This window comes from Anser brachyrhynchus, assembly GCF_964034855.1.
Source record: "Anser brachyrhynchus genome assembly, chromosome: 3".
NCBI lineage: Eukaryota > Metazoa > Chordata > Aves > Anseriformes > Anatidae > Anser > Anser brachyrhynchus.
The window spans coordinates 45,617,269-45,642,729 of NC_137696.1; the positions used below are offsets into that span (position 1 = coordinate 45,617,269).

Genomic DNA, 25,461 nt, shown 5'->3' on the forward strand with positions numbered 1-25,461 from the left:
TAAGTAGTTCCAAGGTGGCTGGTGAGAAGGAAAACAGCTGTTTTCCTAGCTGCAAGAAATAAAAACAAATACAATAAAATTGAAAATGGATAATCTATATTTCTTCTAAATATAGTATACATTACATCAGAAGATATAAGAATACTTAAATTGAACACTCAGACCCAGTATCTTGTAAATAGATACAAAACTAAAAAAAAAAATGTGTACACCTCAACTCATGCCATACAAAAAGGAAAAAAATATTTCAAGTATACAAATTAGTAATCCAGTGTGTAATGAAGATTAAGGTTAACATTTTCAACCTTCAGTGCTGAATTTACATGGAATCCACATATGAACTCTCAAAAGCAGCTTTGTTTTTATGATGAATCATTGGAACTGATGTTGATTTTTCAAGAGCTTCACAGAATCAGAATTCTTTTCCATTAAACAACAGTGTTGGTTCAAAACCTTACAAATTTTAGCCAGAAAACAGGAAAAGGGGTATTTCAGCAGGACATCTTGATTCAGAAATGCCACTGCATCATTTTGTGTTCCCATTGCGAGTCGTCATGCAAGGGCTCCAGCCAGACTTCTTGCTGGACTGGATTTACCACAGCAAAGCATACTACACTACCACACACATACAGCTATGGTGTGTAACAGTAGAGAAAAGCTGTTGGCACACATGCCAGCACTCATCACTCAGAAGAACAACTTCTGGTAGTTGTGGTAGGCCCAAGCTATGGGGATTATGCTGGACAAGCTGCACGAGCTATTTGCACGTACACAGTGGATGCCTCTGTATGAGCTGAAAATAGCAGAGAGCCCAGCCACAGCAGCACCCTTCAAAGCTGATTTGAAAGCCCCTAACTAAAGACAGAAAAAAAGTTACAAAAGTTAAGAGTTCACACACCTCTATCAGGAAACCTCTGTTCACAGAAGAGGAATGTGAGACATTTGAACTGCAGCTCCTACAAAAATGAGCAATACAACTTCCGCTTTAAAATATGTCTAGAAAACTTGCTGTTCTGAAGAGCTGCAACTTTTCTGAGGAAAGATTAAAAAACAAAGTTGACAAAACTCCAGTCTTCTACAAGGTTTAAAAAAAAATAATAAATAATCAAACTCAAATTTAGGGCACTTATTTCACTTTGAAACTAGATCTTCAGTTTCTTGAAGTCATTGCAGCAAAGCTAATTTATATCATCCCCAGAGCTAGTGCCTGAAATTGAAAATGTTAGTCTTTACATTTAGCTCTTCTGTAACCACATCCCTCAGTATCTATGGTATAAATATTACTAGAAGTCCCTTTTCGTTCTCTGAAAGAAACTCAGAATGCAACCTTACTTAGACTTCCCTCAGCTTTGCTACTAATTCTTAATTGGTCATTTCTACTTGAGAGAAGTAAGAAGTGCATCAACCTGTACCTCATTCTAGTTTTGCCAAACATCCTGAAACACTGTTCACCATTGCTTTGGTATCTACACCTATTTACATATTAGTATTGTCTACTTTATACAGCCTATGATATAATTGATTTTTCAGGAGTTTTTTGGTTTTTTAAAATGACATTAGAAAACAGAAGAACGGAAGGAAGACAAACAATTTCTAAAAATATTTTGAATGTAAACAGTGTAATTCAGAGTATCAAAATCCCTTGAGATACATCAGTCTAAACCCATAGAGTGCTTTAATAACCATCCACATAGGCTGTAGGTGAATCCACCTGTGAATTTCCCACTAGAGTGGCTTTAATCAATACATAAACTTGTGCTAGTTTCATGCAAGTGTGCAACTACTTTGGTATAGGACAGAAAGTAGGTCAGCCCACAGAAGGACTCTGAAGAAAACCACAGTTCACAAACAGGAAAGTTATACTCAAAACTAAGGATATACTGTTGGTGAGGCATTTGCTGTCACCTCACACTGCAAAATGAGAGACATTTGAGACAAACAGATAAGAATACTCGTAGTGAAGTTTCTTCAAAACTATGAAAACTAATTTTAAATATCAAACATTTTAATTGTGTTTTGTTTTCTTCTCCTGTGTTGTTTTTTTCTTTTTAATCCCTAAAGTTATGGTCTGGAAAGTCTCTCTGAATTGCATGATTTCTTCACAGCAAATATACGCCCTATGATGTATAAGTATACAATTACTTCAGTGTCTAGTCTTGTTTGTAAAAGAGATTCAAAACTTAATTTTGCCACTTGAATGTGATGTTCAAACATTGAATTAATTCAAATATGCAAATCCAAACTGCTACTTGGAACACTGAGGTGTTCCTGTGCCAAAAACAGTGTCATAAAGCTTAAAAAAAAAAAAGAACAAAAAACAAAAACAAACAGAACAAAAAAAAAGGCAAACAGACAAAAAAAAAAAACACCCTCTCATCTTCTAACAGGTAAAACACACAAAAGTTGTGGAAGGGCTGCCAGAAAGGCAGACTTGCCTTCTAATTGGGGCTTCCCCAACAGCAACAACACACAACTGACATGGTTTGCAACTGCTGCAGTAAAACCAGAGGTCTAGGTTTTTCATTCTTCTGCTGCTTAGGAAGCATTTGCAGACTCAAGAACGCAACCTGCATTATTCCATCCACTTCTGAAAGGTTATCTTTGCAACCCTGAGGGCACAGACCATATATATGTGTATACAGTACATAAAGCTTACACAGTATACGAACTGTCAATCTGTCCGTACAGATTCTGCCTCTCACAAGGGAAGCTTCCCATCTACTAGTGGCAGCTAGTCCCAACATTTAACAAGCAATGACTAAACCTTCTTTGACCTACAAGTCATTCTGGTAATTTCTGTTTCCTCTCTTGGGCCATTCCTCCTCCACCCATTTCAGCAGCACTTTCACAACATCAATTCTCTTATAAAATTTACAGAGCTCAATCAGCTGCTCCACAGTCCTGTCGCTATTCCGTAGCAAGAACTCCAAGGTAGGACTCTGGGGCTTCTGTTCAAGGAAACACAATTCATCATAAGTCATCCCCCACTTGCTTGCTAAGTTTCTCCAGTTTTTCACAGTTGGATGGCAGGGATCCAGCTTTAGCCTCACTGTGTACAACAAGTCTTCATCATTGAGCATGTCACTGATGGTCGGTGCACGAAATAAGCACAAGGAGCAGGTGCCATTTTCTTTGCAGCTTTTCTTGAGATCTGCAGTTAAAACCATTACATGAAGATAAGTTAGGATCTGTTGCTGTGGCTTTACCAAAAACAAATGTAAAAGCACAAATGCTTGAAGAGCATTATATTTCTCAGAATCGTTTCTGAAGAAGTCATAATAGTGGCATATTAATGCCTTTCCTTATGAAGTACTCATGAAATTAACTTTCTAAAACTTCTCTTGGCTATGTTCATGGGCTATAATCAAAAGGACAGTATTTTTGAAAGCATCATATTTATCCTCTTACAGAAAAGATGTGCAGTTCCTTCCAGTGTAAGCTGGGATATTCCATTTTTCTTTTTTGGGAACTACCTCGCGTCCTTCAATCTGCCATAACCCCTACACACATCACCAACAGGAGTATGTGCACATTACATGCGTCTTGTATAAATATGTTGCAGGATCAAGGCAAAGGTTTTACACTTCGGAGCTGCTGCTTTCATAACAATATGAAATATGTGCACCAGGAGAATCTTTACATGATGACAAAGTAGAAATATTTTGTTTTCCTTTGTTTTGTAAGGGCTCTTAGAATAAACATTGTCACTGTTATGTCAAGCAAGCCTATTTTAAATGTACACTATAGAAGGAAATAAAGAGCGTACTCCTCCACATGTAGAAAAATAAGAATATCGAGTTGCTGGAAGTAGGTGGTGATATGTTCCAAATTCTACATGAAATATCAAAAATTGCCATTTAGAGGTTTCCTCCACACAGTATCTGCCCAGTGCCGAGAACAATGCCGTGCTATCAGACTATACTATATACTATGTATTAATAACCTGTAAAAGCATACAGAAAACAGTTCTAGCCATGGTTCTAGTTAAATACTAAGACCTTTAGCACTGCAGTAGTCTAGGGCATTGTTTCAGCATTTCAGCTGCAGATATGACCCTAAATAGCACTTTTTGAAGGCAGGGAGAATTTGATATGTCCAAAGAGAAGTAGATAATGGATGCAGCCTAGAAGCACTTCCTAAAACCTCTGCCCTCTGGCCTCATTGTAGAGCATGAAATAGGGAAGTAACTATAATCTTACTTGGGATGAAACTCACTGAAAAAGGAATGCTACAATAAGAAAACTGATATAGATCAAAAGATTGGTTAAAAACAATGAGAGTGTTTTGGTGTCAAATGACTGTGAATAAATAAATCAGTGACTCTGATGTATAAGTGCTGGATCAGTGCCAGGTCAAGAGACCTGAACTGTATCCCTAGGAAAGGGCAAATCTGGCAGTCAGTGCCGCCTACTCTTACAGATAACATCATGTGTTAGTTTCTTTTTTTTTCCATTCGCAGTAATTATTGTAAGATTGTGTGAAAATTCCAGAAAGACCTTCAGAAAGTGACTTTTTATGCTGAATATTGATGCTGATGAAAGCAGCTGAGCTGAACATAGCTTCTGCGTGCGCTTTGGTTTTTTGTTTGTTTGTTTGTTTTTACGGGAAGAACAGGCTATTGTTATTTTTGTAATGCTTGCTCATCAGCTTGCTTTTTGAAGTAGGCCAAAGCAAACTTCTTAAGTTTTCAACAAGTTCGGACGTGCCGCAACAACGCTGCTGCAGACAAATAACTTCATACAAATGCTTAAGATTCCCTTTTAAAGGGAAGCATGTTCTGGTAACATCTTTGCTCTCAGGTATTCCAGAGGCCTCACAGCTGTCCCCTAAGAAATGTATATATTAGGTATTCTGCTCTTCTTGTGCACTCTAAACTCTTACTGAAGTGAGACAAAACTTGCTCGCTTCAGTCATAGTAGGATTTACTTACACTGACAAGGCAAAATGAATGTAAACCTATCAAAGTTCTGGCTGAGCTCAAAGGGCAGGAGAACGCCCTATCTAATTTCATCTTATTTTGCTTTGCAAGGATGCCAGAGTATGTTTTATCCTCCAACAGAAGTAGGGAAGAAAGGGTAAAGAAAGCAAAGGGCTCAACTACCGGTAAACAAAACTAAACCGACCTGCTTCTTGTAGATACCTGCTTCTGGTACTTGCTGTACTAGATTATCAATAGGGTTATACAGAATTCTGGTTTTCTAAGATGCCTTGCATTGGATAAAATGATGACCTACCTACCTAATTGCATTATCTTAACGTTACATGACACGACAAGCTTCTTTACTAAATGTTGATTTACAGTTCTTCGCTGTTAAATCAACTGGGCTGTATACTGGCCACCACCCCTCAGCCTGCCTCCGGCTGAGCTCAAACCACTACGGGATAAGCCCGCACAGCCAGCTTCTGCTCTCTCCAAATAGCTGTTTACAGATTTCTTTCAGAAGTGGATGTACTAGATGCATTTGGACAGCCTAACTTACGTATTTTGTATGGTTTGCATTATTGATCACCAGCCCCTTTAAAACAGAGGTAGCTGTAAATGACACTGGTAATGAAATGAGCACAAGCATTGATTATCCAGGAAGTTCTAGGTTACGATGAATAGCAGTTTTTAATAAAGTCCTCTCAAAGAAAATATAGGAATAAAATATGTAGAAGAGTAAAGCTGATATATTACCTGAAAGTGATTCATCAGTATGGTTTTGCGTGTCTTTGTTTTCTGGCTACAAAGCAGAGAATAAATATAAATCAAAACAATGTATTTGAACACCAGAATAACTATTTGACTAATTTATAAGTGGCAGGAGATTACTTAGAAGAATCCCAAGCTACCTGTCAGACAGGGAACATACGTGGTATGAGAAATTACTGACAATATGCAGACTTTTCAGGCAGCATTTTTATGTTTTTGGTTCACAAAACAGCCTGGATGGTTTTATCTACTGAAGAATGTCATCCTTATTAATCATATGCTATGGGGTTACATCTTTTGAATAATATGCTCTTATTCCCTCCTTCCTCCTGTCCACATTTTTCACTTTTGTTTAGTTTTCCTTATTTGACTGTTGTTAACACCAATTACAGCCCTCACTGTTTGAAAAATTATAGTCTGGGCACTTACCAATTCTTACAAGGTGACCTCACTGTACACAGTCATGAAATACTGTTCATACTGTACACTTGAAAAATAGCTTTTGGTTTTTTTTTGCTGACATGTACAAAGCTGTTCAATAATTCATATGGTTTGATTAAGAAGATTTAAAAGTTTTATAATGAGAAACCTGAGATCTTTGCCTGTAACATGCAACAGTAAGGGAATGCTTCATTGATCTAGTGAAAGTGCAGGCGCTCTTTTACAAACTTCTTCACATACATAGAGATTTTTTCTGGACAGCAGGTGGGCTTGAACATTTCTGCTGGCTCACATCTAACCATCCTCCTGTTTGAACCAAACATTCCCTCCGGGGCTTTTTGTCCACAAATTAAACACAGCAAAAATATTCAGCAGCTTGAGACTACAACACACGTTTTAACACTTCAATTCTACTATTTAGAAAGCAACATCTAAAAACTGGAAGTACAGCACCTTGATCCTAGGACTGTAGGAAACTGCAGCTGCCCGTACTTAATCTATGCGGGTGTGGAACCAGATGAAATAGCTTTCTTCTATTGAGGATTTAAAGATGAAAGCAGAAGGGGATTTTCCCCTTAGATAACTGCAATAAAGCATTGTTGATTTTTGTATTGCGTTATTCTTTCAAAAATATCACAGCAAGCTTCTTAGCATTTTGCAAGCTGTGCATGCAAACACAAGACCACCAGTCTATTCCTACCTACTAAACCTTTTGTATTAGGAAATCCACTAAAAATAGGTAATTTCAGCTGATGTAGTGAACATACATACATGCAGAGTCCAATGATCAATAAGGCACGTTATCCCCAAAATATTTAAACACTTCGTCAGGAAAGGAAAAATGTGCATGTTGTTTTCAGCATCTCTTTCTTCCCTGGAAACCGCAAGGACATGTGTACAACTTCAAATCATCCCACAACGACTGATCTCTGCTCAGAAGAGATCTGAGGTTGCACATGCCGCTTGTAACAGAATCATCCTTGCCATTATCTTCTAGTAGTCTGCTTTTCCAGTGACACCACACGAGCTTTCCTTGGACAGAGGTTTTTAAATTTATGATCTTGGCCTTTTTGCCACGTGAGCACCCAAAGTTCAAGAAAAATTAGATATGGAAATCCCAATTATAGCCATTGTCTCCATTTCCTCTAATTCTTTCAAAGTAGAACAGTATTGAGTCTTGAGGAACAAATCCCCAGAAAGGTAAGCTATTGGGAGAACAAGCAGTTGCCCATCACAGATCAGCCTTCTCAGGTCTCTGTTTAAAGAGGAACAAACAAACAAAACAAAAGAGAAGGGAAGAAAAAAAAAGAAAAGGAAAAGTGGTAGGTATTTTTCACTTAGTTTACAATAGCTCAGTTGTTGTCCTGAGCTTCAATAACTTTTTCCAGACTTTGTGAATTCATGAAAGTTCCAGGTTCATGGTGAAAGCTAATACCTAAATGCCTCTTAGAGATGCCATTATACTCATGTCTCACAACAAAAATAACAGGAGTGACTAGTACTGCAACAAGTACAAAGAAATACTTCGGATACTTACCTGTGCCATTCATATGTTTCCAAAATTGGTATTGGTACTGATCAGTTATTATTCACTTTTGTCAAGCCAAATGCACTCAGGTTTAGTCAAGATTATTTTCTTGTAATGTAATTGCAATAAGACAATGTACTGTCACTGTCCATAAAATGAAGGTATTAGGTAAGAGCACTTTTTGCCTACAGTTAAAACTCAATCAACTTCTACAGGTTTAATCAAAGCTATAAGCCTATGCACAGTCTGAAAATAAGCAGAAATTTTTCCAGCTCCGTAGTACTATTAACAGCCTAGTATGCTGAAGTATCTTTATAGTAACTCTAATTGGGCAACAAATGCTCTCTTCTTGATGATGGGAATGAGACAGTTACCTCCATCATCTGTGAAATGCATACCAAACCCATGTTTGTTTGATGAAAGTCAGCTGGGACTCTGGCATAAGGAACTCCTTTTAATTCTTCTTCTCGCTGGACATTGCTCATTCATTTCTCTTATCCAAGTTTTCTGCTCAACGCAAAGAGAATCAATTTGAAATTCAGGAAATAACATTCACCTGAAAGATGGTAACCATGGAGCATCACGGTAACCATGGCGGTCACTCAGCACGGCCCACCCTATGGCAACCTAAGACTTAACACTCAGTGGGGAGTATTTCCACTATGGATAGAGCAGTGTCCCAAAGTCAAAGCAGAACAATCAAATGCCTCCCTAGGACAAGACACAAGGAGTCCAAAACCTGGGATTCAGCCTCCTTTACTTATTCTCTGCTCTGGCTCTATTTTCAGCAGGGAAGAGGGAGAGCATGCATGACAAAGCCTTAACTCTGCATTGGCTCTTCTTCAAAGCATCTACTGCTAATGAAAGCCTAGTTAAACTACAAAGCAAACATTAATAATTATTTAGCCTTTCTTTTACTTTTCTCCTCAAAAGCTCACTTCATTGAACTCTGGAAAAGGGAGCCTATTTCTGGTCAATTTTATTGAGTAATTCTGTGCTCTCTACATACAGTCTGAAAACATACTCAGTTGTTAACATTTAATTAGCAACAATAACTTAATTTACATACAGATATCATTTTTTCTTACCTGTTGGACTAGGCCAGTATCTGACGTAAGACTCCGGATGTTCACAGATGCAATTTCCAATGTTACTTGATCTGTTAGGTATTCCTCATCTAAGACAAAGATTGTGAGAAACTGGTCTTCCACCCAAATACAAACTTAAAGACTATCAAACATGCATTAAATTTTGTATGCTGGACACCTGTAACTCCACATCATGATCAGTCACTGGGAGATGCAGGATTAAAAAGCCCAAACCAATAAACTGGTAGTGACCACAACAGTCATGCAGTCCATGATTGTGTGAAGAAAAACAACCCTTGCAGAGATCAAATATTAGTGTATTAGTGTTTAAGAAACAACCGTCATGCTGTTTTTGAGGCAAGAGTTATATTCTTTCAGAAAGCTGACCAGGAATAGTACCAAGAGAATATTAACTGAGCCAATACATCAAAGCAGACTCAAGAAGACTGTTACAAGTCAGTATAATCCTTTTTGCTTTGCTTTTCTCATCACAATTATAATGATCACTGTTGAAATATGTACTACATAAATGTGTACTTTTTCTTCTGCCTCTTTGTGAATTAGGCTCATCCTACTTATCCCTACTACACAGGAATTTCCTGAAACACTAAAATAATCTGTTTCAAAGTGAATTTATCACCTGCCTTGGTAATCCATTGAAAAGCACAACATTCCCCAATACTACACAAACTGATTACCTTTCAAGATTCACTTCAGCCCTCAAAATGGGATACAAGGAATGCATAAACCCTCTGTGAACCCCATGCAAACAGAAATTTTCACTCTGCATGATTAATAAGGGCCTCATTATCAAACCATCTGCACAAATCCCATGGGTCAGGTGCTGACTAACCGTTAACAGGAGCTTAAAAGAGGTTATATTCTACACATATCTAAACACTCCATGGTGGAGACTGCATCTGTAGTACAAGTACATTTCTTCTTGCTGTTTAAGAGGTATGATCTCATAGAAGAACTGCTATTACTTTTATGAATTGTCAGGTAACAGAAAGACGACGTATTTCCTTATCTCACTCAAGAAATTCATCTGAATCAAAGAATTCAACCTTACACTTGTGAAGAAAAAAAAATAAAGAAACCATGGTTCTCCTCTTTTTCTTCTTTTATAAGACTGCTGAAATTAAAAGCCAAATAGCATTCCACTGCCAGCAGGGTAAATGTTTAATACGCATCATCTTTTTTCTTTACAACCATAGGTCCAGAGACAAGGAAAAAAATCCCCCAAAAGTCTGGTTGAAAAAGGTACCTATTGGCATCAAAATTCCACTTTATTTGTGTGAAAACACTACGTGCCGAATTTGTTCAGGATTTGAGTGGAAGCAGAATTATAGTCAAAGCATGATGCAAACATTAAGCCTAATCCTGCAAGATGAGAAGCTCACTCAACTCACCTTTAATTCATCATCAGTAGAGGGTGCTAAGACCTTGGGTAAGTTAGGTCCCCAAATGGTCCCTTAATTAATTGAGCAAAAAAGGAACAAAACTTTCCCCCCACTCCTCAAGGCCAATGTACTGTTTATTCAACCATTAAATCTGAAGCAAACAGAATTTTGCATTACACGCAATCAGGCCTGCACATCTGTGACATTTTTTTTAGCTCACAGGCTCGTATTTCTCAGTCTATATTTTTATAGAAAGAGTTATGAAAATACATTCTCATTGAGCAAACTGAGAAGTTATCACATAAGGAACTATCTAGCACTGATATCATGCAAGTTTCTAAATCCATAGTAAGGAAGACATACTTTGAAAAATAAAGTCAAGAAACATAAAAAACAAGAGTAATAATTAAAAAAAAATGAGATTCCGGAAATGAACAGAGAATTAAGAGGTATTTTTAACACTTCCTACTCTAAAGAGGAAATGTCAAGCTATATTAGTACTTATATCTTTTCAAGCTATGTTACTATTTACATCTCTTCACACTTGGCAAGAGTGTAAATTAAAAAATTAAAAGTACACCAAGTCCATCTCCTTTCTACAAAAAGCACTGATTTCCACTCCCTTTCAGCTTTCCTTTTTAAATTAAATGCATTTAAAACACACAATAGTGGATTTCAAACAAGTTTGGCAATATTAGAAATGTAGGAATTTATCTAATTAATTCTGAGGGAGACCTAATGTCATGGGTGGAATTAAGAATATGAAGAAGAAAAGAACATTGCAGAGAAATTTCTTTAATATTAGTGAACAGTTCTGAAGGAACAAACCACCTGATTGCAATGAAACAGAACGCAATTAATAATTTCAAATTAGTTTTCATCCCACATTCTACTTCTCCACTGAGCACTTCTGAGAAGATGCTCATTTTCTCTGGCTGGATCCCTTAAGCCCCCAAAATAACCCTCTAACCTTTCTTTAACCCTAGTGGTGTATTGCCCACACTCCTCAGCAAAGTTTCCATTGTGACTAGCTTCTGCCTTGTTTCTTGTGTCTGCCCCAGTGCTGGCTTGCTGTGCAATGCAGTGTGCAGAACACTTCAGCTGCACAGTACTTATCAAAGGAGATCCGGCCAATGGCAAAGACAGGGATAACAAAAAACAACACTACATGTGTCAAGGAATCCATAAAAAGGATATTGACACAGCCTAAAGTATTTGACTTGAGTGCAATACAGAACCTGCACAGGACGTGACAGGTTCCAAACTGAGTGGTATTCGTACCTGCTGCTCAAGGTAAAGATGGCATAAAGAGTTAACTGGTTATAGGGCTGGGAATGCAATTGGAGGCAAGAGAACTACAAGGTATTTCTGGATTATATTTCTGATAATCTGAAGGCACCAGTAATCTCTTCAAAGCCACGTTTTAACATTATTTTATCTCTATCCTCTGTTCTCTGAACACTGTTTTTTTGGCGGCACCACTATATTTTCCTTGCATGTTGAGTCAAGATCTTCTTAAGATAGCTGTGACTTTCAGATCGGAACTAAACCTGGGCAGAAAAATTCAGAACCTATAATACTCTACTAACCTCTACTGACCTTAAAACATAGAAGATGACACATTACATTTAGAATATAAACGTCTAGGAAAAAATAAGAGTATTTCAATCTCCTGGATAACACGGATGATCTTACTGTGTATAACAACACAGATTTATGACACACAACCTAAAAGACAAAATTCACAGTGCTTACCTTTAGGTACTCCTGTATCTTGAACGGGATATTTTTCAGTCTGTCACAAAAAGGCAAGAGACAAATGTTTGTTATCTTGAGTGTAATTCTGCTGGAGAAAGAGTATATAAAAACTGCATAATTATAGTTGTATCTCTAAAATTGCTACTAGTTGATCTATCTACTGTCAGATAGAGTACTGTGCTTCTTATGCAGAAATTGAGACACCACCACTGCTACTGATCACTGCATGCAAAAGTAATAGCTTTTGGGTTTGCTACAGTATTTTTAAAGGTATTACAGTTCAGTGAAGAAGCAGAGATTGGAAAAGAAATTTTGCATTTAAAAAGCGAGATAGCAATCTAGAAAAGGTAATGCAAATGAAGAGTAACAGAGATGATTTCAAAAGCTCTTTTAACAGACATAAACCTTTATTAAAATGATATTATACCTTTATCAAAAGATAGCTACTCATTTTCAGGCACCTGTTATAACTTGCTACTAAACCTAAAATCCACCTCCTTCCCTATGACCCCTATCTTTACATAAAAATAGGTGAAACATTTTGTACAAGTTGATAACCAAGCACACAGATTAAAGACATATTAATTTAAGGTGGTAGGGATAAGCAAACTTGCATCTGTTTTCAAACTTTTCCACACCTTTTAAACATCCCCCTTAGCAAAAAAGAACAGCTTCTAACTTAGTCTATTAACAAAACCAGTCACAGAAGCCTGTATATTTTATAAAAGCCTGCTAACGCAGGCTGCAATAATGGATCCTAGGGAAGGATCAGCATTTAAAGTGACATTTTCCAAGTTTCTTGCTGATTCCCTGTTGCAAAGCTTCAAAATGAGAAGAAAGCACCAAGGGAAAGCAATAGCTTGTTCAGACACCATCCACAAAATAAACCAGAGCATTTGAATCTGTTTATATAACTGCATTAGAGAATGGTCTTCTCTTGGCTACACAGCACTGTTACTTCTCCCCACAGGAAGTAATCCATAGCAACTTTAAAAAGAACTCCCCTTACAAATCTTTTCAGAATTTCATATTCCCTTTACCTGATACAGGCCTTGTTCCAGCATAACATTGGCATGCTTATAGTACAACACAAAGGTTTGTCATAAATGGTGTTACTCTGTCAGCAAGCACTAGAGAGCACTGTTTGGTCTCTCCCTAGGTTTACCCATGTCAGCTGTAAGTCACCGGCTTTTGGTTGTATCTTTCCATCACCTGAACTCATCAGACAAAATAGGTACAGGAAGGAATAACAACTTAATACAATCTACATTTTAAGCCTTAGCTGGGTTTTCTTCCAACCCATACAGACAGAAGAAGGTCTGCACCAATCTCTTTTTTTCTATTAAATGAAAAAAAATGGTAGTCATAGCTTCTCTAAAGGCTAACCAATGGACAGCTCAGCTGATACCACCCAACTCAGCTCATACACCTATTGCCATTTTTTTTTATTCACATTTTAAATGTACAGGGTTAGTAAGTTAACACAATTATACAGATAAGCAAAACCCTATATATATACACACATGGTTTGAGTTTCTTAAATATTTTACTCATTTCTGCATTGCAAAACTGTAGAGAACTATAATGATTTTAACTTTGTTAGAGCAAAAACACGTACCATTGTTAAGGAAAGAGTGCTTGGATCTGTATCCTCTACTGGCTCTTTTGCTCCGTGATCTGCTGGAAATAAGTAAGTTTTATCGATGCATAATCCTCAAAATATTTCTGTCTGGGAATTCACATTTTGAATATTTGTCTGACCAAGGCAAACCATAGCTACACTGCCATTACATGCATTATGTCAAGCTTCATTTACACAAGAAAACATGACAAGCTAGAAAACGTCCAAGATACTACCACAAGGATGAGAAACTATGTGCAACAGGGAAATCCAACTCTAAGCTAACAAAAGATGGACTGAAATGAAAATTCTGAATTATTTTTAGTAAAAATAAATAAATAAATCATAAGGCGATTCAGCAGTAAAGAGTAAAATCCAACACATCTGCTAAAAGGTAAGTTTTGTTCTCCAAGTGGCAGCACTCCATTTTTTCCTTAAAAGAATAATTCAAACAGTAAACATATCCACTGCCCCATTTGAGGTAAACATCAATTATTTTTATACAATTGAATCATAAACTTCAATTATATTAACATCAAAAGCATACAAAAATAAATCTTCAAAGCACTTGCAGGTGAATCGTTAACTGTCAACCCCTCTACACTGATGTCTAAATTGACAAATAATAGTGGAATAGTGACCAAAAGTGTAGAGAGAACCTGAAACAAATCTCATATACAAGCCAGGATTCACAACAGTGCTCCTTCATTTAGCGCCTTCATCTCCATCCCTCACAGAAGATCTGTTCCGTTGCTAAGTATCATGTTTTCAAAAACTATGAAAAGCATTTTAAGTGATGTGATAGGATTTTCACTCCATTTTTGTCACTCTCACTCCTATACTCACCACAATGCTTTCAGCCTCAACCAGAAAGATGTGCTTCAAATCAGTATTCAGTGACTATCTTTTTCTCCTCACAAATACAGAAATAAAAATGCACAGTATAAACACTGAGCCCCCAAACAGCACTGAAGTTACACCGACCCTATTTTAACTCAAATTTAGCAGTTCCACGAGGCTAGAGCACATCCTCTGCACACAGGTGTGTTAAACATTTTTAAAAGGCAAAGCTCTATTAAATTTCCTATGAGCACACTGCAGCACAAAGTTTAGGAAGACACATCCAAAAGAGGAAACCAATCCAAAACGCCATACTGCAGTCGCACACGCCCTGTTCAGAATTAAATCCCTGCTCCAGAAACATGGCATCCAGAAACATGGTCGCTCTGCATGGAGCCTGCCCTGACGGCAGGGGCCAGCACAAATGGCCATAAGCTTCCCAACTTGAATGCAGAGAGGGTGAGAGTCAGACTGGGATAGGAGTCTGACAATAAGCTGGAGTAAGGTGCTGCTAGAGTTGGGCCAAAAGCAGAGGATTCAGGTGGGAACTGTGTGCTGTGGAGCTGCAGACGAAGCTGAGGCAAAGAGAGGACCCACCCTGCAAAGGAGAGCAGAAAAATGAGGAGGCACAGGGAGCCAAGCAAAGCCAAAGACATCCAAAGTCTCACTGTTCCTTCTACTGTCAGTGAAGACCCAACAAATCCCTTAGCAAAGAGATTACTCTGTTTATTCTGGAGGCTTACAACTATTCCTTACAAGTTTTTGGCTGCAATTAAAAAAAAAAAATCAAAAAACACTTTCTTTTGCCCTCATAATTTAAGGGGAACCTTAATGTAGATGAAAGCAGACTCCCCAAAAGATCAATGCCCTGGTGAACCTCTGTGGCTACTGTAACTACAGAAAGCTTCCTCCCCTATTGCCGTTACACCTCCAAGGTAGATTGCGACACCAGCAATTATTTACTTTCCACGATCCAGAGGGAAGCACTGAGCGAATGGGTGAAGGTCTGAAAATACGGGGATTTGGAATGAAGCCTTGGCAGACCCCAGGGTGACCCTACAAGAGGTGACAGGGTACTGGGTGGTGGCTTTAACTGACTCCTGCTTTCTAGGTCTCACACAGAAACACACCAACTGCAAACTGACTTGCACCTTTCTTTCTTATCCATCCCAGAAAATATTATTTAAAAACTGTATTGCTTTCCCTATGCCTAAATTCCTTCCCGCTTGTTTTTCTAGTTCTTTATGAAGAACTCCAATTCTCTGTTTTTTTTTAGGCTGCAGAGCACGACCAGTTTCCAACGTTTTCTACAGGTAGCATGAACACGTATGAGGATTTGTACCTACGAATGAATGCTCTGTATGCTGGCTGCAGATGAGTCACCACGGTCTCGTTGACCACTGGTAGTTGGTGGATAATTAGAGAACCACAGACTTAATGCTTAATTGTGAATAAGGCAATTAAAATGCCATGTCCCCTCTCTCCTTCCCACACTTATCTCCAACAGTAGTCTGCAATTCATTTCATACAGCTGGATACAGGTGCATAGAACTGCAGGGAGGAAAGTTCTCTGTTTATCTCATCCACAGTTTTGCATGTTGAAAGGCTGACAGGAAATACAGATATCATCTGACTACTCAGTGCAGGCCACCTGATTTCAGTTACCTTGACAGACAACTTAATAACATCATTTTCTGGGATCCTTCAAAAAACTCACTATCACCATTCTCCCCACTGACAGCATTCAGCCACTGGTGTGCATTTACCTCCCCCACAATTCTCATGTGAATCGACCCAGACCCACATAGGTCAGGTTCAGTGGTTGCTCCCAAGGCTCCCTTCTGCTCCCAGCACCTGAAGCCAGCTGCCCAGCAGCTTTCGAGGCTCTTCTGCCCGAGCCTGTCCAGCACAAGCAGCCTATGAGGGAGCAGCCAGCTCGTGCCCGTCAGCACAGTTTGTTTGGTACTGCTACCCTAACAGGGATGCTGCGCTGTGCACCGAGAGCGGTGTGAACAGCGTCAGTTTTACTCACACACCTGCAAATTTCCAGCCCTACCTCTGCTCTTTGTCTGTGTATGGGAAGGAAGCCTGAAGGCGAGTTTCTGAGACCCTAGAATTCTGACCTTTAAGCAGGCAGAGGTTCACAAAGCACCACGTAGTGGATACAGCATTCCCCTGCTACGTTTTTTTCCCTGCAATGTAACCTGGACACCACCAGCAGTGAGTGAAGAATGTAAGGCCTACCGTCTTCTGTAACCCAACCACACCCGCAGAAGACTTCTTTCACACCAACACAGGACATACGCATTCAAAGTACAACTCAAAGTGATCACCCCAACTTGAGATGAACCCCTTGATCAAACACAAATCAACAACCGTGTTTTGACAGGAAGCACATTAATTTCAGATTTGAGTAAGACGAGGAAAGACAGCAAGTTACATTGGAATATTCAGTTCTCTGAAAAAAATCTAAAGCTTGAGCAGCAAGCTTCTAAGCTTGAGCGTTTTTGTTTACTCTTCACTACTCAAATCTCTGTCGCTGCATGAGCAGACAGGTAAGTTAAAACTGGCAGGCCTGAGAAAAAGCATGAGACACCTGAGAAAAGGCACTCCGAAGTTGCAAGTGGCATTAGCCACGCCAGTTAAGAAGTGTTGCCTTGCTAACCACGCAGAGTCTGGGATCTCAAAAAAAAAAAAAGAAAGATAACGAAAGGCTTTTTAAGGCGCTGCTAGCAAGCCCGACTAACACCCTAAACGCCGGAGCAGGCTTGACAAGACAAGTTGCACTAAATCACACCAGCGCGACCCATGATAAATTATTCCCGAGCTTAATTAGCGTGCGGGGGGGGAAGGGAGCAGCCGACAGCCCCTCGAGTTTTTGTTTTTTTAATCCCTGCCGGGCCGGGCTCCCCTCGGGGCTCCGGAGGGCGGCGGTGCCCGGCTCGCGGCACGGACCGAGCCGCGCTCCGCGGGCCGCAGCGCCCGTGGCGACCCCGCGGCGGCCGGGAGCGGCCGCAGGGGCAGGGAGCGGCCGCGGGGGGGCCGCCGCCGCCCGCCCCATCCCACCCCGCCCCGCCCCGCTCCCGTCCCGTCCGCGCCGCGTCCTCACCCGGGGGCAGCGGGTCCCGCGGCGCGGCCATGGGGGCGCAGCACGAGGAGCGAGCGGCGCCCGCCGACGTGCCCGGAACCGCCGCCCCGCGCCGCGCCGCCCCCTTCCTGCCGCAGGTAGGCGCCGGGCGGCCCGGGAGGCGCTCGGCGGGGCGCGGAGGAGGAGCGGGGCGACCCCGGCTCGCCGAGCCCTCGCCGGGACGGGGCTGAGGAGCCCCGGCACAGAGCGCACCGGGTCTGGCAGGCAGCCGGAGGCCGGCCTCTTGCACCACAGGCACCTCCGATACCGGGCTGATGCCCAGTGCTTTGGTAGCATCGCTTTAGGTCCCCACTGCCACCTCAGCCGCATTCTCTCACTTAGGGCTTTGCTATGCTTACAGTAATGCAAACTTCTTAAATGGGGTCCATGCATAAAGTCAGGTTCTAAATAGGAAAGATCAGATAGTTACTTATTGTACAATACAGACAAAAGAAACGAGCAGAACTGAATTTGGTCAGCTTGCCAATTCACAGGCTACATTTGTGCATTAGCTGCCTTTTCCTGTCATCAGTGAGGTCACTTCATAGCCAAATCATAGAATCATTAGGGTTGGAAGAGACCTTCAAGATCACCTGGTCCAACCACCACCCTACCACCAATGTCACCGGCTAAACCATGTCCCTAAGCACCACGTCCAACCTTTCCTTGAACACCCCCAAGGATGGTGACTCCACCACCTCCCTGGGCAACCTGTTCCAGTGCCTGACTGCTCTTTCTGAGAAGAAATGTCTCCTCATTTCCAACCTGAACCTCCCCTGACACAACTTGAGGCCATTCCCTCTAGTCCTGTCACTAGTCACCTGTGAGAAGAGGCTCCCCCAGCTCCCCGCACCTTCCTTTCAGGTAGCTGTAGAGAGCAATAAGGGCTCCCCTGAGCCTCCTCTTCTCCAGACCAAACACCCCCAGTTCCCTCAGCCGCTCCTCACAGGACTTGTGTCCCAGGCCCTTCACCAGCTTTGCAGCCCTCCTCTGGACATGCTTCAGGACCTCGATGTCCTTGTAGTGAGGGGCCCAAAGCTAACACAGTACTCAAGGTGTGGCCTCACCAGAGCAGAGTTTCACCTCTGGCAACCGACTTACGCTGGATGAACTAGAAGTAGCCTTGGTCCAGAAAACATTACAAACTGAGTGCTCCTGCAGAGTTTATTTTCTATCTCATGCATTTTACAAATTTAAAAAAATGTGAGAATGATTAAGTTACTCATATTCAGAATATAAATTAAAACAGCAGCTCATGCTGCTATCTGGATTTTTGCTAATACCTGGAATTTTTGTGTTTTCAATAATTCTGTTAATTGTGAAATTGTGAATTCTCAGGAAAGAAGTTTTTGTGAGGATAACTTTTATGGTGACATAACTTTTATGGCCTGACATATATGGAGTTTTTGCCTTTGAGTCTTACACACACGCAAACACGTACACATCTTTCTCTCTCTGCATATAGAAATCCTAATTGCAAGGTAGAGCTAACAGATCACTAATATTTCTCTCATTCATAATAGGTAAAAAAAAAAAACACCAGATAAACTTTTTTTGTTTTGTTTTTTTAGGTCTAGCATTTGAGTCTTGCTGTTCACTGTATGGATTGACTGACTGCTTCCATGTTACTACTGAAACTCATTCCCAAAGGGAGGCATTTCTTATGTTGAAAGGGTAACCCTGAGCCCAATTAGAAATAAAATTGCTGATTCTGTAGGTTGCCCTGGATTTCCTTAGAGAGGCAATGTTTTTGGTGATGGATAATTAGGCTGAGACTGCGGAGAAAATGTATTACTACCAACTGAGATCTGCAGAAATGCTGGAGTAACAATTGGAGCTGCTCCTGTAATTGTAAGCTGTGACAAAGCCACAGCAGAGCTAGTAATTCTCTGTGCTTTAAACTTGCCAAGCTTATGCCTCAACAAAATGAGTACCATATCTGCCCCGAGGACCTGCACATATATATTGTCGCTGTGTGCTGTTTGAAGACCACTGGTCTTAACCCCAGAAGCAGATATGGTCAGTGACTACTAACACATTCCAGGAATATGTGTATAAGCTATATAAAAATGTATCCATTAACATCCTTCAAAATATCCCTAGGGTACTATTGTTACACAGGTGGCTGTAAACTATGAAAACCTATTAATCATTGGTGTTAGGGGCTAAGCCAGGTTTTACCAAGAACATGGCATGTACAGTTATGATAACTTACACCCTGAAATCTTCCCACGTTAGTATTCAGAAATAATTTTATTAAACAATAACAGAATAATTCTATCAGAGAAACACTTGTACCAGCAGTCAAAACTGATTAATGCTGTTAAAAATCATGTGTGTTTGTTTTTAAGTGTATCCGTAAACCAGATTAGTTTTTCTTTTTTTTTTTTTTTTTTTTACAGTTATTTGTAAAGTACTCTTTAAAATAATGGAATTTGGTAATAGAGGCCAATAGTCTAGACAACATTACTGCCTCAAAACCTAGGTTAGTCATCATAATTTAACGTTTTTTACTTAGTACTTAAGGAAGATTCTGCAGTTACATGTAAATATCTCTAGTGCACTGTCAACAGTACAGATTCATTTGGCTGTTAGGTGCCTGTTCTTGCATCATACTTTAATGAGATACACAAAGATCTTTGCTACTTAAGTAAATGACCAGTCAAGAAAAACAGAAAATATTTTGTCAAAACCAAATACAGCCATATCACAAAAATTAAAAAAACAGTAAGATAACTATAAGCAATGGCATTCTCTAAAACAGCAGATTAGCTCTCTAACCAAATTTTTGTATTAAGGACAACCTATATCTTATCTTGCTGCAACCCTGTAAGCTGCTAAATTCAGTGCAACTAATGATAACGTAAAGAGTTCAGGGTTTTGTAAATTTACACTCAAATATGAATGTTCCTAAATTGTGTTTTTACAAACCAAGGCTACACTTGCCTCCTCTCATCCCTTCCCCAGCCCTAAACCAAACAAAACTTTGATGAGGACAGAACTTTTCCCAATGGTCTTCAAATTATCTGGTAATATAACAGATTGCCAGTTAGCTTGGTGTTTGAAATAACAACTCACACTGACAAAGGGGTTTCTTGTCTTCTGAGCACAAGATTGCAGATGAAACTTTCTCCCTCCCATGGAGAATATATTCCTGTCCAGTAAAATATTACTGCTAACTCCCCCCAAAAAAATGTTATAAAACTGTCTTCTAACTGATCCTCACTGTTTTTTTTGCCACACCACTGACATAATGAAATGATAATCTTCCCCTCACTGAGAGGAGTTGCTAACAATGATGCTAGCTGTGGGCTTGCCAGTACCGTGAGGCGACCTTTTTTATTCTTCTTCATTTGCTTTGTACATTTCAAGAATCTTTAAGGGAGTTTTTATTATATAGAATACTACTGTTTCAACATAAACTCTTCATCTCTAGCATATTTCAGTAGTTAGGAAATGTATCCTGGCATTTTCTTTCCCAGGTATCCTTCTATAGCTTTCAACTGTCAGCAGCTTCAATACATTGCAAGACCAGTTTGTTAAAGCTCTCAGGCTGTTTTGGAGTAGGAATAATTAACCAGCAGCTAAAAAGTTAAAATTACTTTCTTTGCCAGTGATTATATTGGTCTGTTCTTTTACAGTTGCATAGGAATGTCACAATTTAGACATTTATTTGACAGTAACAACACTATATGGAGAAAAGATAAGAAATGACGTACCTAGACCACCTTATGTAAGCCCACGGATAATCTGTTTGCCTTATAGGCCTGCACGATACGGGAATGTTCCCACCACTCCGGGGGCTGTGCTGTGTCCAAGTCAAACACAAGCCACAGAAACAGTGAAACTTTGCTTTCTCTGGATGAAAATATTGAATCTGAGTGTAATATGACTGGCTTAGGCTGCAGCTTATCGCCTCTGAAGGGGCATTAGCTTCCTGCCTGGCTGCTTGTTTTCATGGAACATACAGTAATTTAGTTGAGACCTCTACCGCACCATCAGGTTTGTTGACAGATAAGCACACACACACAAAGTGCACAAATCTTGGGGTGTTTTTGGAAACAGATTACTTACGTTCATCTGCACCTGCTATATTCAGAATTTTGACATAGTCAGTAGAGTCATTTCTTTAATATTCCTTCTTCAGAAATGACAGGTACTACAGGAATGACAGTAAGCCATCAGAGACTACTTTACATCTGCTCTTTTGACTGAGGTGATGCTGTCATACACGACACAAAGCACTTTGTAAGCATTCAGCAGTAATACATGCACAGGAAACATAGGAATCAAGATACAGGTGCATAGCTAAGATGTGTAGTTAATTTTTCCATCACCTACAAAAACATTTTTTTTTGCATGCTCCCCTTTTATACTTTGCTATTTTTTATTTTTACTTAATTCTTTTTTTCCCTTTTTCTTATTGTGAAGATGTTGCTGTATGCTATTTTTATATTAGCAATTTCCCTTTTTATCACTTTATCGCATTGGACCTACTGTTTTGTCCATTTACAGGCTGTAGTCCTCATATTTCTCTTGCTTATCTAGACATCCGTGGGTACTTTGAAAAATTACTTGCAACAGACACCAGTAGGTGAGAACAGGATATAGAATCACAGAACCACTTGGGTTGGAAGGGACCTTAAAAGACCACCTGGTTCCAGCCCCCTGCCATGGGCAGGGACACCTCCCACCAGACCAGGCTGCCCAAAGCCCCATCCAGCCTGGCCTTAAGCACCTCCAGGGATGGGGCATCTGCAGCTTCTCTGCAAAGAGATTTAAGAACTTGTAGTAGGCCTAATGACACAGCTGGAAAAAAACAGGTTTTCGGGTGTACAGGTCCTTCAGCTGTAGTGGTCCTAATGGACCACAGAACTCACATGCCCCACATCTTGTCTGCTTTTTGTACTTAGATCAGATGTTTTACCAAAAGTTGTTGCCTTGCTGCATCCTCAGATCTTCATAGTTAGTATACCATAAGATACTCCATTGCCCAACAGACACTGCACTCTCACTGCTTGTGTTTGCCAGACTTGAACAGGAATTTGTGACGTATTGATTCCTCTGGTTTACTTTTGCTAATTTTAGAAATGAGTCATTCAAATGTTAATTTAGAAAAATAAATAAGTAAAGGCAAAAGTTTCAAGGGCAAAAAATTTCCAGAAAGCCATGTGTCAGGTTACTGAAATCTAGTTCACGAACTTGGCAAAGCAGCTGTGATTTACCAAGCTTCTCGTAAGGTGAAATGTGAAGCCACCTCATTTTGTCTGTTTGCTCACTTAAGTGTAATAATTTCTAAGATACATTTTTACATGGCAGGTGACCACACACAAATTCTGTGTACAACCAGAGTGCATGAGCTCAATTCAGGCAAATAAGACCTGACCAAAAGGCACCAAGTGAACTAACAGAAGAAAAGTGGCAGAACTTTATCAGTACCATTTCCCACTGTGCCCTCCCTGAAAGCCAAAAGCAAGTTTGGCCAGGGAGTCCATGTAATTGCAGATCTGTTGCATCCATTATAAGGCTTCATGCTACTCTCTGTGGGCGCAGAGCTCTGTCCACTCTAGAGAACTATGCTGTGATGGAGAAGAGGTGACTCTGATGTGTGTTATTTAACTCTTATTTACTACTACAGAATAATGTTTTCAGTTCCTGTGTTCTCTGCATGCAGACAGAAAGAAAATATTAGAGCTTGCAAAGAAAACATTTTTACCAGCAATGCATGTTGTGAAATCATAGAAGATGCTTGTTCTTATGCTAAGCAACACACATATACCTTGAAAAATTAAATATATATACCAGGCTCTCTTCATGAACCCAGCATGCTGTAAACTATTTGGATAGAAGACATGATTAACCGTCTGCCCAGCAAGGCCTGCCTCAGCCCCTGCTAAAATACTGTAACATCACAGCAAGTTTCTTTAAAGGAAAGGGGCTTAGCACATATTCCCAATTGTGTAACATTGTTTGCAACCATAATACCATTTCTCCTGCAGATGTTTCCCTGAAACTGATTTCACAAAGAAATTCTGTTAGAATTTTTTTCCACGCTTCATTCCTCTACCAAAATAACATCCATAGGTTGAAATCGACACAAAAATATAAGAATAGAGTTTAGAAAACTGTAGTAAGCAAAATTCAGCTGATACAGTAAATACATATGCAAATAAGGATTTTTTTTTTTGGTCTTAAAATTACTGTGTAAGGAATTCATTTTGTTGTTGTCTTACAATTACTCCGTACACTTCTACAGCCAACGCTTTATGCTGCTGACACTGCAGTCAAAAACTAAACTGTTGCTGACTTTCAACGCAAGCAGGATTAGACTGTTGGAGGTGAAAAAATATTTTCTGTAACTCACATAAAATGTTCTGAACTAACAACTGAGTGAACACTGACTTGGAAAATACGGGAGTTTACATCTAATTTGCATAGTCTCATATATAGTGCAGGTGTGTGGCAGTTGCAAGCACTTGGTACTTCTAAGGTGTTTTTTTGTTTTATTAATCATTATTAAAATTGTGCTCCAGAATCAAACCTATAAAATTAAAACAAATACAGTGAATTCACCTGGATCTACCAAACAGAAACCATATCTTTGTGAGAAATACAAACTACTTGCAATAAGTCATGGAGTAGCAACAGTGCGAGCCAGTTGTGGCAATGTAAACATCAGCATTAGCGCTTCTGCCATTTTTTCTCAAATATCTAGCAAATATATTGGTCCACTGTTGCTGAAAGTAGGCATAGATTATTTCATCCTTCCCAAATTTTATGTCTACTGTCTGCACTCCAGAAAGGAAAGGAAAGAACGGTTACATCTTCTCTCAGTGACCAAACTATAAAACTACTGCCTACTTCATTTCACGTTCTCTGGAATTCATAGCTATCAGACCTTCACCTTTTTAAGCCATTTTCAGCAATGCAAAAAATTGTCACATACTGGTACTTAAGGATAAAGATAATGGAAAACTATCTTGAATTTGTAATTAAATGTAAATAATCATGCCCAATTTAAAAACTTTTAAGCTCACAAAAATAGTTTCCCTGACCTTAGTGCCTGTCTCCATACTCCAGTAAAAGAATATTCTCCTTTAACAGAGTGGATATGAGACAAACCTGGGTTAACGGATGGATGAAAAACAGAATCCTAGTTCCAGCAACCTTGCACATGAAATCAGGGCAATACTCATGGTTTTCCACAAAAATATGAACTTTTGCAAGTCTGCAAGTGAATTACAGCCATGTAGATAACGGTTGGGAACCAAAGACTGTTTGTTTCTGAGCTTTTTTTTTTTTAAAGCACTTAAAAGGAACTGAAAAGAAGCAGCAGTAAGTTTTAGATCAGTTCCCACAGCTATTGGCAACGCAAAGCTTCACAAATTCAGCTGATGTAATATAACAGCTTTCAACCTCTCAACTGCCAACCAGTACACCCTAAGGGACCAGCAAATACTTAATAAATAATATATAATAATATAATTAGGTGTACCTAAACTGATCTATCAGTAAGCAGATACCAGAAGGGACAGTCCTACCCTCTCTTCTTCCTCTCCGGATGCGTGACCTGGCCTCTTCCCCTGATCAGACTGAGTGATGAAGCAGCCATAACGTGTGTCAGCTCAGCAGGCTGCTCTGGCAGAAAACTATACCTGAAAAATAAATAAATAAAATGGTTCAAGTACCTTGTGAATTAATTTACCATGCAGCTTCAGGATTGCTATAGGGTGGGGAACAAGGAGGAGAGGGAGCTAGAGGACTGCCTCTCAAGGCCACTCAGGATTTCCTAAGCCCAGCTGTGAGGTGAACCTGCACCTGGAAGTGCCTTCTCGTCCTGCGGGCTTTCACTTGCTACACAGGAGCCTGTGCTTCTATTTTTGTCTACAACTGAAATTAAAATTAAAAAAAAATAAAAAAAATTAAAGCCAGTGAATGACTACTGTAAAGCTTTTTCGTCAGC

At 39.7% G+C, this 25,461-nt stretch overlaps 1 protein-coding gene across 3 annotated transcripts; it reads right to left on the bottom strand.

Moving 5' to 3' along the window:
- Positions 1-79: 79 nt before the first annotated feature.
- On the bottom strand, positions 80-25,017 carry EDARADD (EDAR associated via death domain). Of its 3 annotated transcripts, none has more exons than XM_080588326.1 (6): positions 24,994-25,017; positions 13,529-13,587; positions 11,908-11,947; positions 8,750-8,838; positions 5,678-5,723; positions 80-3,151 (listed from the first exon to the last, which is right to left on the bottom strand). In XM_080588326.1, the coding sequence occupies exons 2-6, from the start codon at positions 13,529-13,531 to the stop codon at positions 2,775-2,777; spliced, it is 555 nt and encodes a 184-aa protein (XP_080444452.1). In that variant the 5' UTR covers positions 13,532-13,587; positions 24,994-25,017; the 3' UTR covers positions 80-2,774. The 3 variants fall into 3 exon arrangements, with proteins under 3 accessions (XP_080444452.1, XP_080444451.1, XP_080444453.1); XM_080588325.1 differs by lacking the exon at positions 24,994-25,017 and adding an exon at positions 17,481-18,160; XM_080588327.1 differs by lacking the exons at positions 13,529-13,587; positions 24,994-25,017 and adding an exon at positions 8,036-8,168.
- Positions 25,018-25,461: the final 444 nt, after the last annotated feature.

What these genes read in the sequence shown, in the direction of transcription:
- EDARADD (XM_080588325.1), bottom strand. Translation starts at nt 17,511, where the DNA reads ATGGCCGCGCCGCGGGACCCGCTGCCCCCGG. An exon ending in AGATACAGGAGTACCTAAAG is followed by an intron (nt 8,839 to 11,907) that starts GTAAGCACTGTG and finishes TCTTTGTCTTAG; the next exon opens with ATGAGGAATACCTAACAGAT. An exon ending in TACTGATGAATCACTTTCAG is followed by an intron (nt 3,152 to 5,677) that starts GTAATATATCAG and finishes TTTTAACTGCAG; the next exon opens with ATCTCAAGAAAAGCTGCAAA.